We start from the raw sequence: 17,278 nt of genomic DNA on the forward strand, positions 1-17,278 counted from the left end.
CCTTTAAAATGTTTCCTTTCAATACTTGTTCCACAGCTTTTGCAGTCTATCCCAGTAGGAGTCGGGCAGGTGTATGGCTGTGACAACCCTTGGACCGGAGGCATCATCATGGTGGCCCTGTTCCTTTCCTCCCCTCTTATCTGCATTCATGCTGTGATTGGCTCAGCAGTGGGGGTGCCGGCAGGTACGAGAGATGCTCCCTGCATTGTGAATGGGTGTGTGTGTGTTGCTTAAACCATCATGCTAAGTACTCCACAGTGTCGTGCCCCTGAGGAACTGGAATCACTGTTGCAATGTCCTGATTCAATAAAGTTGCCAACCAGCCATTGTGTTCTATGCAGGGTTGCCCTTGAAAGCTGTTCAGAAACTTCTTCTGGTGCAGAACAAAGCAGCTGAATTTTTAACTGGGAAATGCAAGTTTGATCACATTCCTCCTGTGTTGAAAGAGTTTCAATGGCTCTTTCCAGGCACAATTCAAGGCATTGGTTTTGATCTTTAAAGCCTTAAACGTCTTGGGATCTGCAGAGGCGTAGCTAGGGAAAATAGCGCCTAGGGCAAGCACTGAAATTGTGCCCCCTGTCCAAACATCCCACTCCCATATTTCAGATAACTTTACCATAATATCAGCTCAAAAATACAAGTCTAGCTCGTTAATCTTTTAATCTTTCAAAAAATATTTAGCAGTGGACATAGACCAAAAAATGCTGGAAAACTACAAATTTCAGTATGCTGGGGCTCATGAAATACCCAAATACTATGTGGAGGTGTACTTGGAAAACTAAACAGAAGTGCCTGTCTCATTCTCTGCTATGCATTGTAGCATCACTATTACATGAGTTTTAAAAATAAATGGAGAATTTGACTTTTCCCAGATACTCTGAAAATAATTAAAGGATATGCAGAGTAAACTGTCACTGCTTGGAATATATTCTAGTATTTCAGAAAGACAGTTAAAATGAGAGAAAGAGAGCAAAAAACTCCCAGTGGGCCTTAATACTAAGGATTTCACACTGATTCAAAGACAAACTCACCATTAATAGCCATATTATTAAGACATCACATTTAACTCACTTATCACAAGAAGCAAAGTAAGAGCAAATGAATACAATCCTCGCTCATGAGCTTCAGCTCAGTATTCACAAGCCCTGATTCTCTGTACATAGTGCCAAACTGAATATGTGTACAGTGACATATTATATTACATTTTTAATTTTTTTTACCTGTAGCCCCTTCAGGGGGCTTCATAAAGGCCATGGGGGGATATCTGTAAAGGTTCCCCCTCCCCCCGCCCCACTGGCCTCTAGGGCCTTGCAGGGACCATTTGAGCATGTGCGGTGGCCATTTTTTTAAAAAAAAATTAAATGTCCGCTGAAAACAAAATGGCCACCATGCATGCTCAAATGGCCTCTGCAAGACCTAGCATGGCCTAGGGCCTCACAGAGGCCATTTGAGCATGCATGGTGGCCATTTTGGTTTTGGCAGCCATTTAAAAAAATTAATTTTAAAAAATGGCACCCCCCTTCAAGTGGCACCCGGGACACGTGCCCTGCCTGCCCTATGCTAGATACGCCCCCTGGGGATCTGGGTACCCGAAGTGGTGAGGGCCACTAGCAGAGCGGACTTTAAAAGGGCGTCAGACAAGGTCATAGAAGATAAGTCTATCACCAGCTATTTGTTATGGTGGCTATGTGGAACCTCCAATTTCAGAGGCAGTATGCCTCTGCACAATAGTTCCTTGGAAGCAGCTAAGGCTGTTGGCTTCATGCCCTTCTTATGGACTTCCTAGAGCAGAGCTGGGCAAACTCAGCCCTCCAGAAGTTAATGAATGGTTGCTCTCATCATCCGGTAATGGGAGTTGTAGTTCAATAACATCAGGAGGGACAAGTTTGCCTAGCCCTGTCCAAGAGGCATATTGTTGGCCCTACTGTGGGAAACGGGATACTGGACTTAGTGGATTCTGACCAAGCAGGGGCTTCTTACTTGCAAGATTGTCTTCTCCATTATGAACCTGTCCAGAATTTAAGATCTATGCCCGAGGTCAGAGGTGAGGCAAGTGGTGACCGGGGAGGGGAGGACCCCTTTTCAGTGGTGGAGCTCCTGTTGTACCTCCCCAGTCAGACTTGGATGACACCCATGCGTTTGTCATTTAAGCAACAGGCTAAGTCAGGGCTTTTCAAATTTGAGTTCCCTTTGGCCATTGTGGCCAGGGATGATGGGAGTTGTAGTCCAGATGCTTTGCCTTCTCTGCTTTTCCACTTTAGATTTCAACCAAGCCTTGTGAGAGGCTTGAGTGGGGGCGGGGGAGAGATTACCAGAGCCTCCTTTTTTATTCTTGTGCTTCTTCCAAGCTTTGCAAGGAATGTGAGGAGAGTCCGTTCCTCCTTGCAAAGCTTGCATGAGTCAAACTGGTCCTGAAGAGCTGCTCCCATGGTGATGGTGGGGACATCTTTCTGCTCTGTTGGCTCCCCAGTAATCTGTCACCAGAGGCAACTGCCTAGTTTGTAGGAAAGGGGGATGGTCAACTTGCCTCTTTTGCATGTTACAGGACCCAGGAAATGCTGGGTCTCCTAGAGAGCCTGGTCCTTGAGGACTGTCCCAATCTCCTGTCAAGGACCGGGCAAGTTAGCGGGCAGACTTTGGGCAGCAGAAAATGTTGCCAGAGCAGAAACTCCAGTTGCTCAGTCCAGCAAGTGAGCGTGGTCTGGGTGCTTATCCCCTGAGCTCCTCCAGCCTCTTAATTGTGGAAATCTTTCCATGTCGGTGTTGGTGGTCTCCCTGCAATCCTCATCACCCTTGACCAGAGCTGAGTGGGGGTGCACTGGCTGAAGTCTCTCCCTAGCATCCTTTTTGTCCTGGGTTCAGGTTGTGCTAAGGGCTGGAGACCTGGAAGGTTATGGTTGAATGGGAGAGAAGTACTTGCCTAATAGCAAGATGAAGGGCCCATAACCTTGAAAATCCTCGCCCCCCGCACATATCCACTTAGAATCCTGCAGTTGGAGGAGGTCCATGCAGCAGGTCATCTTTTCCACTGCTATCTCATTATTGTTATCAAGCACTCGTTCCCCTTAACCCAGCAATGATGTGTCTTCCTGTCTGTCATCTTTGCAGCCCTGAGCATGGCATCTCCTTTTAACAAAATTTACGATGGCTTGTGGAATTACAACAGCTGCCTCTCCTGCATCGCAATAGGAGGCATGTTCTACGCCCTCACCTGGCAGACCTTTCTGTTGGCCATTGCTTGTGGTAGGTACTCAGTTTCACTGCCACATCTCAAATGCTTTGGATGCCACGGCCTTGATCGAAGAGCTTGGGCAGATGCAGCCACCTCCGGTTGGATGCTCCACATTTCCCCAAGCTGCAAGAAATTCCAGGATCATCTCTACCTAGGTTTTGTTTCCTTTGGAGGAGAGAGCACTGGAGACGGACAGCATTTTTACATTTGCTTTACCTGACAAGTAGGTATCAGGTGGACGGAGGCAGCTTCTGCACTTCTGCAAGGCAGCAGATTTGCTAATCCACATTCAGCTGCCCAGGAATAGACCCCACACCCACAAGATGCTCACAGCCTTCCGTTACTCAAGAGTTCTCGTTCTCCCGGTTTTTCTCATTAATGGGGCTATTCATGCATTACGTCAGTGACAGTGGCAGATCCAGTGGAATGGCCACCCCTGTTTCGCCCCTCCGCCACAGCCCCACCATGCACATGATGTCACATGCAAATGGAGCATATCTAGGGCTCCGAGGAACCTGTGTGAGCTCTCCGTAACTTATTTCCAGCCAGAGTTTGATGCCTGCCTGCATTATTTCCCTTTCTCTCCCTCGCTGGATAATGCAGATAGACAGCAAATGCTGGCTGGAAATGAGCTCCAGAGGACGGGGGTGGGCCTTCCATGCGTGTGCTGTCATGAGCACGGGGTGTCTTGCACAGCCCTTTTCTTTGAACCCTACTGCTCAATGGTGGCTCCTGGTCAGTATATCTCCACTGTTTTTCAAGCAGGAGTCACTTTGACAAAAAACCTTCAATGTGAAAGCCATTCCCCACTGAGCTGACCTCGGCACATTACTGTGCTTTTCTCAGTGCTGGCGGGGAGGGACTTTAAGGCAGAGAGAACCCTCTCTTAAGAGCTCTGGGAGGAAAACACTGGGAAGGGCTATATTGTATGTATTTTATTAAGCTTGTAAGCTCGTTGAAAATGTCGACTCAGTGTGCGGCAGCTGTGAAAAAGGCCAATTCCATGCTAGGAATCATTAGGAAGGGGACTGAAAATAAAACTGCTAATATTATAATGCCCTTATACAAAACGATGGTGCGGCCACACAGGGAGTACTGCATACAGTTCTAGTCACCACATCTCAAAAAGGACATTGTAGAACTGGAAAAGGTGCAGAAGAGGGCAACCAAGATGATCAGGGGCCTAGAGCACCTTCCTTATGAGGCTAGGCTACAACACCTGGGGCTATTAAGTTTAGAAAAAAGACAACTGCGGGGAGACATGATAGAGGTCTATAAAATCATGCATGGTGTGGAGAAAATGGATAGAGAGAAATTCTTCTCCCTCTCACATAACACTAGAACCAGGGGTCATCCCATGAAATTGATTGCCAGGAAATTTAGGACCAGCAAACGGAGGTACTTCTTCACACAACGCATAATCAACTTGTGGAATTCTCTGCCATAGGATGTGGTGACAGCCAACAACCTGGATGGCTTTAAGAGGGGTTTGGATAACTTCATGGAGGAGAGGTCTATCAACGGCTACTAGTTGGAGGGCTACAGGCCACCTCCAGCCTCAGAGGCAGGATGCCTCTGAGTACCAGTTGCAGGGGAGTAACCGCAGGAGAGAGGGCATGCCCTCCACTGCTGCCTGTGGGCTTCCCGTGGCATCTGGTGGGCCACTGTGTGAAGCAGGATGCTGGACTAGATGGGCCTTGGGCCTGATCCAGCAGGGCTGTTCTTGTGTTCTTATGCCCCAAGCAGTAGTCACTGGAAGGGCAGAGTTTAAACATTTTCAATAATAATAAATAATAATACCCCCCCCCAAAGGAGTGGTCTCTTCACCAACCTGCCCGCTCACCTACTGTTTTACCCCATTTGAGAATCTGTCACAGTATATAACAATCTAATTTAATTGTCCTTCATCTTTTCACAGCTCTGTCTACTGCCTATGTGGGAGAAGCACTGGCCAATATATTTTCTGTGGTAAGTTTCACTGACTTTAAATATGGAGTGTGTGTGTGTGTGTGTGTGTGTGGGTGTGGGTGTGTGTGTGCATTGAACAAGTAATCATGTTTTCTTTGCTATGTTGCCATCCCTTTAAGAGCACTGCAAGGGCAAAAAGCAGGAGACAGGCATACCCAACGGAATGGGCACATACCAAATAATAGCCTGTGTATTTTGACTCTCAAGTCTGGGTGATTTAACTAAACCAAAGCCAAGCAGCAAATTAAGGAGGTTCAGAGTGAACTAAGGATGCAAGCCTGAGGCCCATTGAACTCTGTGGGATTTGGACTCTCTGCTGGATATTTGCTTTCCACAGATTTCAGACAAATATTCAAAGTAAGCTTTAGAGTTGCTGAATGAGTTGATATGAGGGGTGTGTGTTTCTTTTTGGAAGGAATGCAGCCGGAACTGAATGGTATGCATTTGGTTTGGGATCTGTTCGCTCTGAAACTAATGGGCTAGGGGGACCCTCAATTTTTGTTCATTCATTTTCATTATAAACACCATTTTTGTCATGGTGGAAGCCATTTTTTACCCACACTGCCTCAGGGCACAGCTGTACATTGGAACTCCTGCCTCCAACCACAGAGATGGTAGCAAAGCCTACAGTATAAGAACATAAGAACATAAGACCAGCCCTGCTGGATCAGGCCCAAGGAAGCCCATCTAGTCCAGCATTCTGTTACAGCAGAGATTTTAATAAAATAAAAAAGATAAATAAGATAATAAATAAGATAATAAATTTAATAAGGTTTTAATAAGATTTTTTTAATTAAAAAAAATGAACAGAGGGAAATGAATCAGGACTGTCTGAATGGGTCCCAAAATGTTTGGGAGAGGACCAAAAACAAACAGATCAGGAGCCTGAAAACGAACGAAGCTCCTGAAACAAAAAATTCCACAACTGAAAATATTTGGCATGCACACTTCTAGCTGAAATATCAGATTTGAATGTTGAGTGTTGAGGTTGGCCCGCTTCACCATGTGCATTTAAACAACCACAGAAAGGAAACCACATAAACCAGGTTCCAGCAGCTGATAGCTGCCTGGAGGCCTCTAGCAGGGAATTGGCTTTAAATGAAGGAGCTACAGCAGCAAAATTGATGATGTCTGGATCCGGAGCCCAGCTTTCTACTTAACTTCATGCTGACTGGCCTGAGGAACATAGGAAGCTGCCTTCGACCAAGTCAGACCCCTGGTCCTTCTAGCTCCGTATTGTCTACACCAGGGGTCCCCAACCTGTGCTACTCCAGATGTTGCTGAACCACAACTCACATAACCTCCAGCCACAATAAATTGTAGCTGGGGATGATGGGAGTTGTAGTTCCACAACATTTGGAGTAGCACAGTTTGAGAGCCCCCAGGGGTACATCTAGGTGATTTTGGCACTTGGACTGCCCCTGGTGGGAGGCCTCCCAATGGGAATTCCTCCCAAGTGCATGGCCCCCCCAAAACTTAGTTTTGCAGGCCTCCTGCATTCGCCCTGCCGTGCTGAACATTCTTTTTTTTCCCCAGCCGCTGCTGCTGGCAGGTTCCAGCAGTCCTTCTCCCCCACCTGCCAGTGGTGGCGGTGACCGGAGAGTAACTGGGCCTGCCATTTGGCCCTGCGTCTGTGAGAGCCGACTCTCAAAACTGTGCAGGCACACCTCACAGTGCGTTAGAGACGTGGGTCGGACAGCATGCCCAGTATCACTTTCCGGTCACCGTCGTCACTGGCAGGGGGTGGGGGGGAGAAGGACTGGGGACTGCCACAGGCGGCACAGCCTGCTGCGGCAATGGAGGGAGAGAGGGAGGGAGGGAGGGAGTGTTTGGAGCCTCCCCCTCCCCAGTGGCAAGTGTCACGAGCTCACATGACGGAAGACGATGGCCAGAAATATATGGCACAATAGCCAGTAGCTCAAGTTTCAGTTTTACTGCTAAATAGGTTTAACAGTCTCACCAGGAATACAGAAGAGAGGAGTGAGAAGTAGGGGTGTGCATGGAACCAGCTGGCCCAGTTCAGTTCGAGTCTGGACCGGACTCGAACCCGACCGGGCCAGTTCAGTCTGGCACCCCCTCAAGCCCCCCTCCCCGGTTTGGTTCGGTCCAGGGGGGTTTGTGGGCCATTTTTAGTAAAATAAAATAAAATAAAATAAAATAAAATAAAATAATAATAATAATAATAATAATAATAATAATAATAATATATTTTCTTTTAACCTTACTCCCCTCAGGGGAGTTCCTGGAGGTGGCGGACGGGGGGGGTGTCCACAGAGGGTCACCTACCCCCACTGGCTCTTTTCATGCCCCCCTTCGGCTGCTCTTCGGCCAGTTTTCGGCCTTCTCCTGGTGGTGTGGTGGCCATTTTGGAGGCCGAGCGCCCGGGCCTCACAGAGGTCAAGTGCGCAGGCGCGCAGCCTCCAAAATGGCCACCATGGCACCAGGAGAAGGCCGGAAACTGGCCGAAGCGGAAGGGGGTCATGAAAAGAGCTGGCGAGAGGAGGGGGAACCTCTGCTGACACACACACACACCCCAGCCTCCTCCAGGAACTCCCACGACAGGAGTAAGGTAATTTTTTTAAAACAAAAAATGGTCTGTGAAGCCCCTGAACATTCGAGGGTGTTCGGTCCAGGGTCAGACCAAACAGGGAGTGGTTTGATTCAACCCCGAACGTTCGAACCGAACAGGTTCAACGCTGAACACAGTCGACCTTCGAAACTGTTTGCACATCCCTAGTGAGAAGCCCAAATTCCGAAGTCACAATCTCTCCGACAAAAGCTCAAGCAGATTTGACGTGTCGTTTCAAGGCACAGGATGCCCGATATATAGTCAGCAGCCACATGCACTTAATCAGCCCTCCCCCCGCCCCCGCCAGCTGCCATAGATTCAATCTGGCTCCTGCTGTCTTCTCACCAGTCAACTACTCCTCTGTAATTCCCTCACCTGCTGCTGACATTTTCCCCTTCTGCATCCTCCAGGAGATAGCGGCTCTTCAAACTCTGGCTCAGATCCTGACCCTTTTCTCCAAAGAACACCCGGCCCTGCTGGCCCCTCCTGTGCCAAACACTCACCCTGGCTTGTCTCAATTACTTCCCCATTCACATCACTGGCCTGCTCCTCCTCAGGTGTCTACCCACTTTCTAGTAAATCTCCTGGCCCCCACTCCTCTCCAGTGTCCTTGAATGGGGGCATGACAGCCCCCATGGCCTGGTCCTAAGAGCGCTTCTGGGAGCCCCTGGTCTACACTGCACTGACTGGCAATAGCTTCTCCAAGGTTCTAGGTAGGCTTCCTATGTCTCCATGTTCCTAATACAAAGGGGTGGCAAAATCAGCAGATCCTCCCCTCAGTTACTAGTCTTGGGTGCAGTGATGGAGGCCATGAAGTGGGGTGGAGTCATGACGTGGGAGGGCTGGCCCTTTTTCTGTTAATCAGGAATAGACTGACCCACTGGACAATCTAGTTTCCAACCTGGAGATGGGTTGCATAAGGACCAGGGGCTCCTGGGGCTAGCACTTGTTGCCCTGCACCCCTCATCACACCCACACCTGAGGAGGCTGTCTCACCCTGCCTTATGGAAGGGCCTCCCCTGGTAAGGACAATAGATTTGAAGGTGACAAGAGAGAGCCATCATGGCTTGCAGTGCCCATGTTCGTTTTCCTTCTCCTGTGTGTTTTCTTGTCGAACACGTTTTGCAGATTTTGAAGCACCACAAAAAGGTGACCCAGGTGGACTGATTACACTGGGCCAGTTCAGATGATACTTTTAAACATGCAGTTAGTATATCTGTGGTTTTTTATGCCCACTTGGAAAACAGATTCAGATGAACGGGCCAATGTGGACGGAGTGAATGATGCTATCCTGAGCTCTCTTTTGTTTACAATTCGAACTCAATGGTTAGTGAGGGAAACACTCCATGGCAACTTGCAAGGAGACCAGGAGGCAACAGCAAGTCTCCCGGCCTCAGGGGTCTCCCCAGAATGCCCCACACACTCGCTCAGAGCATCCTGGGACTTCTAGAGGCCAGGCAGCCCCCGATCCCCAACGCCCCTACCGGCTCTGTGATGGAGCTGGTAATTGTGTGAGTGGCTGATCCAGCTGCACGAGGCGGGCTAGCCGCTCGTGTGTGGAGAGAGCAGGCTTGACCTGCTCTCCATAAGAACAGCCCTGCTGGATCAGGCCCAAGGCCCATCTAGTCCAGCATCCTGTTTCACACAGTGGCCCACCAAACCCTATTAGGCTCTACACACTGATTGTGCATAGAACCTCACTATCTAGTATTTAAATCCTGGGTAGATAATGTATGTTTTTCCATTTGTACATGGGTAGAGGAATCTAATCAAATGTTGAAAGTATCATCTGAACTGGCCCACTGTCAAACAGCCTTCAGTTCTCTGAATAGCCATTGCTTATTCACAGTCCTAGTGATGGTACAACTAACCGAAAATGTTCTGTTCCCCCTTAGCTTGGACTGCCCTCAGGGACGTGGCCTTTCTGTGTAACATCGCTCACTTTCCTGCTCTTAAGCACCAACAATGATGCCATCCACAAACTGCCTCTCTCCAAAGTGACTTACCCAGAAGCCAACCGAGCCTATTACTTGACCAGAAATGAGACGCCTCCCAAATCTACCTGCGACGTGTAACAGACTAAATTGCTGGTGTTTTTGTTATTGCCACAAAAAGAGGCAGCATGTGAACTTCCCAAGGAAGAACAAATACAAAAACAAGCACTGAACAGACAAGCCGGATAATTTTAAATGGACTTCAGTATCCATTTTATATTGTAAATATCTTCACCCGGATTTGGAAGATGCAGAATTCAATGCATACTTCAAGCAGAAGTGAACACAATATCCAATATATCCATGATGTTTATGAAGCTAAGGAGAGTTTAGATCCAGAATAGTCAATTGGCTGTTTATGGACCCAAACCGGCCCCTGCAGCTATTTTACCTGACACCACCAAAGTTCTAATAACAGGAGTGGTGTTTTTTTTTTTTTTTAATGCCTATTGTGTTATTTGTAAGGAGAAGGTGGGAAAGAGGCAATAATTCATGCATTCATTTTACATCTCCCTTTTGAATTTAGAGTGTAATGCCTTAGCTATGCCTAAACATATGTACTCCATATCTGTGAATTCCATCCTGCTGGAAGGCACCAGTGTTGTTATAAAGCCTGAACAGTTGCACATGTGCTAATTTATGTGAAAAAAATAAACTTTCAAACTCCAGAATAATCTGTCTGGATCACAGAGTGGCCCCTAACAATATAGATGTCAGCCATCTCTGGTTTAGATGATGTTGAATTGAGATGGCATCTTTTTGACAAAAAGAAAGCCATGAGTGAGGAGCATTTTGTAAAAAAAAAATTTTAATGACATTAATTGTTGTCATTTATTTTGTTTTAACTAATGTTTTAACTTTTTCTGTTGTTCGTTTTGCTTTGCTATAAACCACCCAGAGACGTACGTTTTGGGCGGTATAAAAATATGTTAAATAAGTAAAAATAAATAAAATTGTGTGCAGTGGGTATCTTAGATTACAGTTAACAGAGGAGATGTAGGGCAGGTGTGGGTTAACTTCTGTCTTGCACAGTCTGTCTTCTTGTTAGTAAAATCCACATGGTCCACTAATGTGTTTTATATCGACAAAGACAGGATGCATTCTTGGAATCTGATAACATTTGAGGCATAAGTAGTATGCTATGTGGTCCTGTTGTGTAGCCTTGAGTATACATGCTTGCTGAAGAACAGGAGAAGTGCTTTGTTGGTTCAGGTGCTGTCAGGAGCTATCTGTGTTAAGGCTGAGAGTTGCAGAATCTGCATACTGCTGTAGGATCATAGGAAGCTGCCTTCTGTTGAGTCAGACCATTGGTTTGTCTAACTCTGTAAAGTGTGTACAGACAGACTTCTGTGTAGTGGCTTCTCCAAGGTTGCAGGTAGGGATGTGCAGAACTGGTCCGGCGGTCCACGGAACGATGGTTCGGTCCGGGGGATCGTGGGTTTGTGGGTTCGTGATAGAACTGAATCCCCCCCTGGTTCCGTCCGGACCAGAACCAGATCACCAGGTCCGTGAACTTGTTTTTTGTTTGTTTGTTTTTAAATTTAAATGTAAAAAGGAACTACCTGTAGCCCCTTCAGGGGGCTTGCTGTAGCCACGGGGGTGGTTTCCGTGTGGGTTCCTTCTCCCCACTGGCCTCCCTCATCACCACCGCGGCCAGGTAAAGGTAGTCTTTTGGGCCCTTTTGGGCCTCTGTAAAAGCGAGCAGCCGCCATTTTGGCCACTGCCGTGCATGCACATGCCTGGAGGTCTTGCAGAGGGCATTTGCGCATGCGCGGTAGCCAAATGGCTGCAGCTCGCTTTTACAGAGGCCCGAAAGGGCCAAAAAGACTACATTTACCTGGCTGCAGCGGTGATAAGGGAGGCCGGCAAAGGGAGGGAACCCATGCGGCGCGCGCGCATACACACCGCGGCTACAGCAAGCCCCCCGAAGGGGCTACAGGTAGTTCCTTTTTGCATTTTTTTTTAAATGTTAAAGGTTCGCGGACCGGTCTGGGACCGGACCGGACTGGCGGGTGTTCGATGGGGGCCTGACCGAGCTGGCCCGGTTCCGTTCGAGGCCGGTCTGGCCTTGAACCGAAATGGGCCAGACGGTTCCATGCACACCCCTAGTTGCAGGCAGGAGTCTCTCTCAGCCCTATCTGGAGATACCAGGGAAGGAACATGGAACCTTCTGCCTGCAAGCATGCAGGTGCTCTGCCTCTTCCCAGAGTGGCCCCTTCCCCTAAAGGGAATATCTTGCTCACACATGTAGTCTCCCATTCAAATGAAACCAGGGCACACCCGGCTCAACAAAGGAGACAATTCATTCTACAAGTAGGGATGTGCAAAAAAAACATTTCGACTTGAAATGGACCATTTCAAGTGCTTCATTCGAAAAAGACCACCCTCTAAATAAAGTCCCTATTTCAAGCTCAAAACAAAACAACCCTGTTTAGATCGAAATGTTCCGACGTTCCGTGCACCATTTTAGAGGCCTGTTTTTCCATTGCTGGTTGGTTTTCTGGCACTGGCTTTTGATTGGCTTGCAATCTCCTTGCTTTTTGGTTGGCTTTTTATCATACAAATCAAGTGTTGTCAAAGGCAACTATGCCCCCATTGGCTGGGGTGTGGGAGGAGGGAGAATACAAAAGGAGGGAATTTCAAAATGTATTCAAAGGGGCTGGGAGGAAGAAAGAGCCCTTATACTGTACCTCTCTTGAAGAGTATACATCAGGAGAATGAGCTTCATGTCTGGCCTTGAAACTATCTTGGTTTCAAGGCCAGACTAACTTCTCTGGTCTGCTCTGCAATCTGCATGGCAAGGTGTACTCAGTCAAATGGTGGCTGAAGTTGCTCTGGTTGAGCTTATGGCTATGCTTACTGCTAAGTAAGGGTGCTGCTGTGGCAGCTGTTGCAATGCTAGGACGTAACATAAGGAGTCATAATTGTGTGTTAGAGAGCAACTTGTGCCAATGATGTTACTACACAGCGATGGTGTGTGTGTGTGTGTGTGTGTTAATGGATTGGGATTCGTTCAGACGTGCCCATAAAATGAATGATCTCAAATTGGGAATTGACAGAGGAAGTGTGACTCTTGGCAGCTTTTGAAACTATCAACCATAGTATCCTTCTGGAATGTCCGAAGGGATTGCGGGTGAGAGGCACTGTTTTGCAGTGGTTCCACTCCTACCTCTCAGGCAGATTCCAGATGGTGTCCCTTGGAGACTGTTATTCTTCAAAAACTGAACTTTGGTATGATGTCCCTCAGGGCTCTGTATTGTCTCTGATGTTGTTTAACATCTACATGAAACTGCTGGGAGAGATCATCAGGAGATTTGGTGCAGGGTGTTATCAGTATGCTGATGACACCCAAATCTTTTTCTCTGTGTCAACATAATCAGAAGAAGACTGATGTCTGATCCCTAAATGCCTGCCTGGAGGCAGTGATGGGCTGGACGAGAAGTAACAAGCTGAGGCTGAATCCAGATAAGACGGAAGTAACTATTGTGTGGGGTCGGAACTTGGGAGATGATTTTGATCTGCCCGTTCTGGATGGGGTCACATTTCCCCAGAAGGAACGGGTACGCAGTCTGGGGGTGCTACTGGACACAAACCTCTCCCTGGTGTCCCAGGTTGAGGCAGCGGCCAAAGGTGCCTTTTATCAGCTTTGGCTGATATGCCAGCTATGTTCATTTCTTGAGATAAATGACCTCAGAACAGTAGTACATCTGCTGGTCATCTCCAGGATTGACTACTGCAATGCACTTTATGTGGGGCTGCCTTTGTATGTAGTCCAGAAACTACAGTTGGTCCAGAAAGCGGCAGCCAGGTTGGTCTCTGGGTCATCTTGGAGAGACCATATCACTCCTATCTTAAAAGATCCACACTAGTTGATGATACGTTTCTGGGCAAAATACAAGGTCCTGGTTATAACATGGTGATTCTCTTTATTTAGCAGGGGGAGAGCAATTGGCCTTATCCACCCCCAGCACAGTACCTCCAGTGACGGTTGCTGGTGTCTATCTTATGTTTCTTTTTAGATTGTGAGCCTTTTGGGGACAGGGATCCATCTCATTTATTTATTATTTCTCTGTGTAAACCACCCTGAGCCATTTTTGGAAGGGTGGTATAGAAATAAAATAAAATAAAATAAAATAAAATAAAATAAAATAAAATAATAAGCTATAAAGCCCTAAACAGCTGGGGCCTTGAGTATTTAAGAGAACATCTTCTTCGCCATGAACCACACTGCCCATTGAGATCATTAGGAGAGATTCATCTGCAGTTGCCACCAGCTCTACTAAGGATGCTGCTCAGGCATTCTCCATTGCTGCCCCGAGGCTTTGGAACACACTTCCTGCTGAAATAAGAGCCTCCCCATCTCTTACAACTTGTAAAAAGGCAGTCCAGATGCATTTGTTCACCCAGGTGTTTAATTAGATATTGTTTTAATTGTGTTTTTAATCATTTACACATTTTAAATTTTAATTGTAATGTTTTAATCTTTTAATCTGTTGTTTTTATTGTTATGTTGTAAACCGCCCAGAGACTTGTGTTTTGGGCGATATATAAATTTGTTAAATACATACATACATACATACATACATACATACATACATACATAATTTGATTTCTCTATGCTTGGATTTGGCTCACTCACATATGTACATCACTTGAACACCAAGATGATGAGAGCTCTGTTCAGACATTATGTTGTACCTATAACACCTACATTGGAGAGGAGAGCTGGTCTTGTGGTAGCAAGCATGACTTGTCCCCTTAACTAAGCAGGGTCCACCCTGGTTGCATTTGCATGGGAGACTAGAAGTGTGAGTACTGTGAGATATTCCCCTCGGGGTGGAGCCGCTCTGGTAAGAGCAGAAGGTTTCAAGTTCCCTCCCTGACATCTCCAAGATAGGGCTGAGAGAGATTCCTGCCTGCAACCTTGGAGAAGGTGCTCCAAGTCTGTGAAGACAATACTGAGCTAGATAGACCAGTGGTATAGACCATATACTTAGTTTATGGCAGCTTCCTATGTTCCTATATTCGGATGTCTGTATACTCGTACATGTGTTTGTGAGAATAGCTGTACCTGTGTTCATTTCAAAAGTGAACCTGAATAAAGGACCTTCAAACACATGGTACAGATAGGAAGTGTACTTTTGTACCTGTGTCCAACATAACATGTGAATGACTGTACCTGCGTACAGATCTGTACCTGTGTACACTGTATATCCATTGTATGAGGGTTGAATATAATATGTGAATGGGTCTATAGTTTGCTGTGAACTAGGGTTGCCAACCAGGCTTTTTTATAGAGGACATGCAACTATTTTGGGGACCAAATGACATGTGCATTAGTTGTAGTATCCAAATTTCTGGAGAGCAGCTGGAGCATTTTGTTCATTCAGAACACTTTGCTCTCATGGGCAGCTTCTCTTCCTCGGTCTCCTTCCCATTCCGATTGACCTTCCATCATATGGGGAAGCCAAAGGGGAGGTTCTGCTTCAGTGGCAGGTTGCAGAGCCACCTGATGCAGGAGCATGGAGAGGTGGGCCTGGCAGGTGCAGCTTGCTTCCTTCATGTGGTGGAGGTGGTGGCAGCAGTGAGAAGTTATCAGTTAGCTAACTAACTTTACTCAGTTAGCAGTTACCCCTGCTGAGTAAAAAGGTGCCTTTTAAAGAGGCAAACCTCTTCTATTTATCATGGGGAGAGCAACTGGCCCTATCCAACCCCATTACAGCATTCCTTCAGCGGCTGATGCTGGTGTCCCTTTGTGTTTCATTTTATATGGTGAGCCCTTTGGGGACAGGGGAGCATCTGATTATTTATGTATTTTTGAAAACTATTGTGAAACCTTCTGTTGAAAAGCCGTATATAAATACTTTGCAGTCATAAAGAACAGCAGGACACTGTGGGTATACTGCTGAGCCAGCATGCAAAGAGGCTGGCTCCGTAGCTAGGTGACTGCCCTGCCTTGAGCCAAGAGGTGAAGTTGCTGGCCTGGCTAGGGAGAGCAGGCTGAGTGACCCATGGGGGAGGAGGACAGAGGACTGTGTGTGTGGGAAACCTAACCAGGAGATGGAGTTACAGTTAAGAAGCCGGGGCCTTGAGAACTCTCCATCTAGACAGCAGAGTGAGCAGACGTACAGCTCACCTGGTCATCGGTTTCACAGTGGTGAGCTGTACTCATCCACAAATTATCCAATTTTTATCAAAATATGCATATATAATACCAATAAACATGTGCAAATTTTATGCATAGTTGAAACTATTTGGAGACTTTTATGTGAAAAGCGTCCTCTATTTCCACTTTTTTTAGTGATGGATATTGACTTTTTTCACCATCTGGATCTGGCAACCCTACTGTGAAAGACCAAATTAGTGAACTGTGGTTAGGATCTTACCTCCTAACCTTGGTTTGCAAAGTTGCTTCAACCCGTTTCAAATGATGGCCACATTTGCACGTAACATGAAACCAGATTTGCAGGGACCAGAGGTTTCCCTACCATTACATCAGAATGTATGCAGCTTCGGTTCCATCTGGAAATCCACCTGAGGTTGTGCTCCACAAACTTGTTTGGGTTTGTAGTGCATTTCACGGCTCATAACTGGGGTTCTACTTGGAACATGTCATCCGAATGCATTACTGGCGGCTGCATTAGCTCTAACCAGAGTTGAGGGAGGAAGCTCTTCCCTCATTTTGGCCATGTCTGGCTGTGTGGGCTGTCCTTCAAGCAATAAGAAAGCCCACACAGCCATTTCCCCCTCCTCTCTGCAGTCTCCCTGACTACAGAGACCCTGCTCTCCGTTTCGTCTGAATGCGAACAGGAGATCAGGGGAGTAAGTGGAACCGCAGGTCCACTGAGCCCATGGTTCTGTGTTATGTGTGAATGTGGCTTATGATTTGGAGGCATGGTGCTAACCACAGTTTGCCCAAGTGGACACCACAGCAAGCTACAGTTAGGAAAAAACAGAAAGCAGAGAAGAAGGGCGAAGGGACTGATCCCATGGCATGTTTTTCACATTGTTTGGAGAATCCAGTTGATGACATCCAAATAGATCCTATTTGTTTGTTTTACTATGCTATTATGGTTCTCTTTCTTTCTTTCTGTGTACCAAATAAACTATAAACAAATTTGGGACTTGTGTCAGTTCCCTTCTGTTCTCTTCTTGGACTGCAAAGTCTACTGACAGCTTGGGAAATGTCTATTTGTTCCTGGGAGTTCCTTATTCTCTGCTCTTCTCTCTGAGCAATCTTTTGTGGGTGAGTTATTCCCTCCCCCACGATGGAAAATTTCTGCTGGACTTCATAATAGAAGTTGGTCTTAAAAATCAAACCTGTTAAGCTCTATCTTAAGATGGACCAACTCATACCTAAACTATACGCCCCACCCCAGCAAATAAGGCTTCTACTCTGATCTTATGATCTGCAGTACAAGAAAGAGTGGACAGGATTAGGTACAGGGACCCTTTCAGCAATGTAGCATCATTACTTGCATTGTTGTGCAGTGCATCACTCAGAACAGTGGCTGA

At 46.8% G+C, this 17,278-nt stretch overlaps 1 protein-coding gene across 1 annotated transcript in view; it reads left to right on the forward strand.

Annotated features, from left to right (window-relative positions):
* Positions 1 to 10,725, forward strand: part of SLC14A1 (solute carrier family 14 member 1 (Kidd blood group)) — a 39,489-nt gene extending 28,764 nt beyond the window's left edge. The window contains exons 6-9 of the mRNA XM_053297798.1: positions 37 to 184; positions 3,109 to 3,243; positions 5,151 to 5,200; positions 9,665 to 10,725. Coding sequence (XP_053153773.1) covers positions 37 to 184; positions 3,109 to 3,243; positions 5,151 to 5,200; positions 9,665 to 9,844 — 513 coding nt within the window. The 3' untranslated portion in view covers positions 9,845 to 10,725. The remainder of the gene's footprint in view (positions 1 to 36; positions 185 to 3,108; positions 3,244 to 5,150; positions 5,201 to 9,664) is intronic.
* Positions 10,726 to 17,278: the final 6,553 nt, after the last annotated feature.

This window comes from Hemicordylus capensis, chromosome 2 (assembly GCF_027244095.1).
Source record: "Hemicordylus capensis ecotype Gifberg chromosome 2, rHemCap1.1.pri, whole genome shotgun sequence".
Lineage (NCBI taxonomy): Eukaryota > Metazoa > Chordata > Lepidosauria > Squamata > Cordylidae > Hemicordylus > Hemicordylus capensis.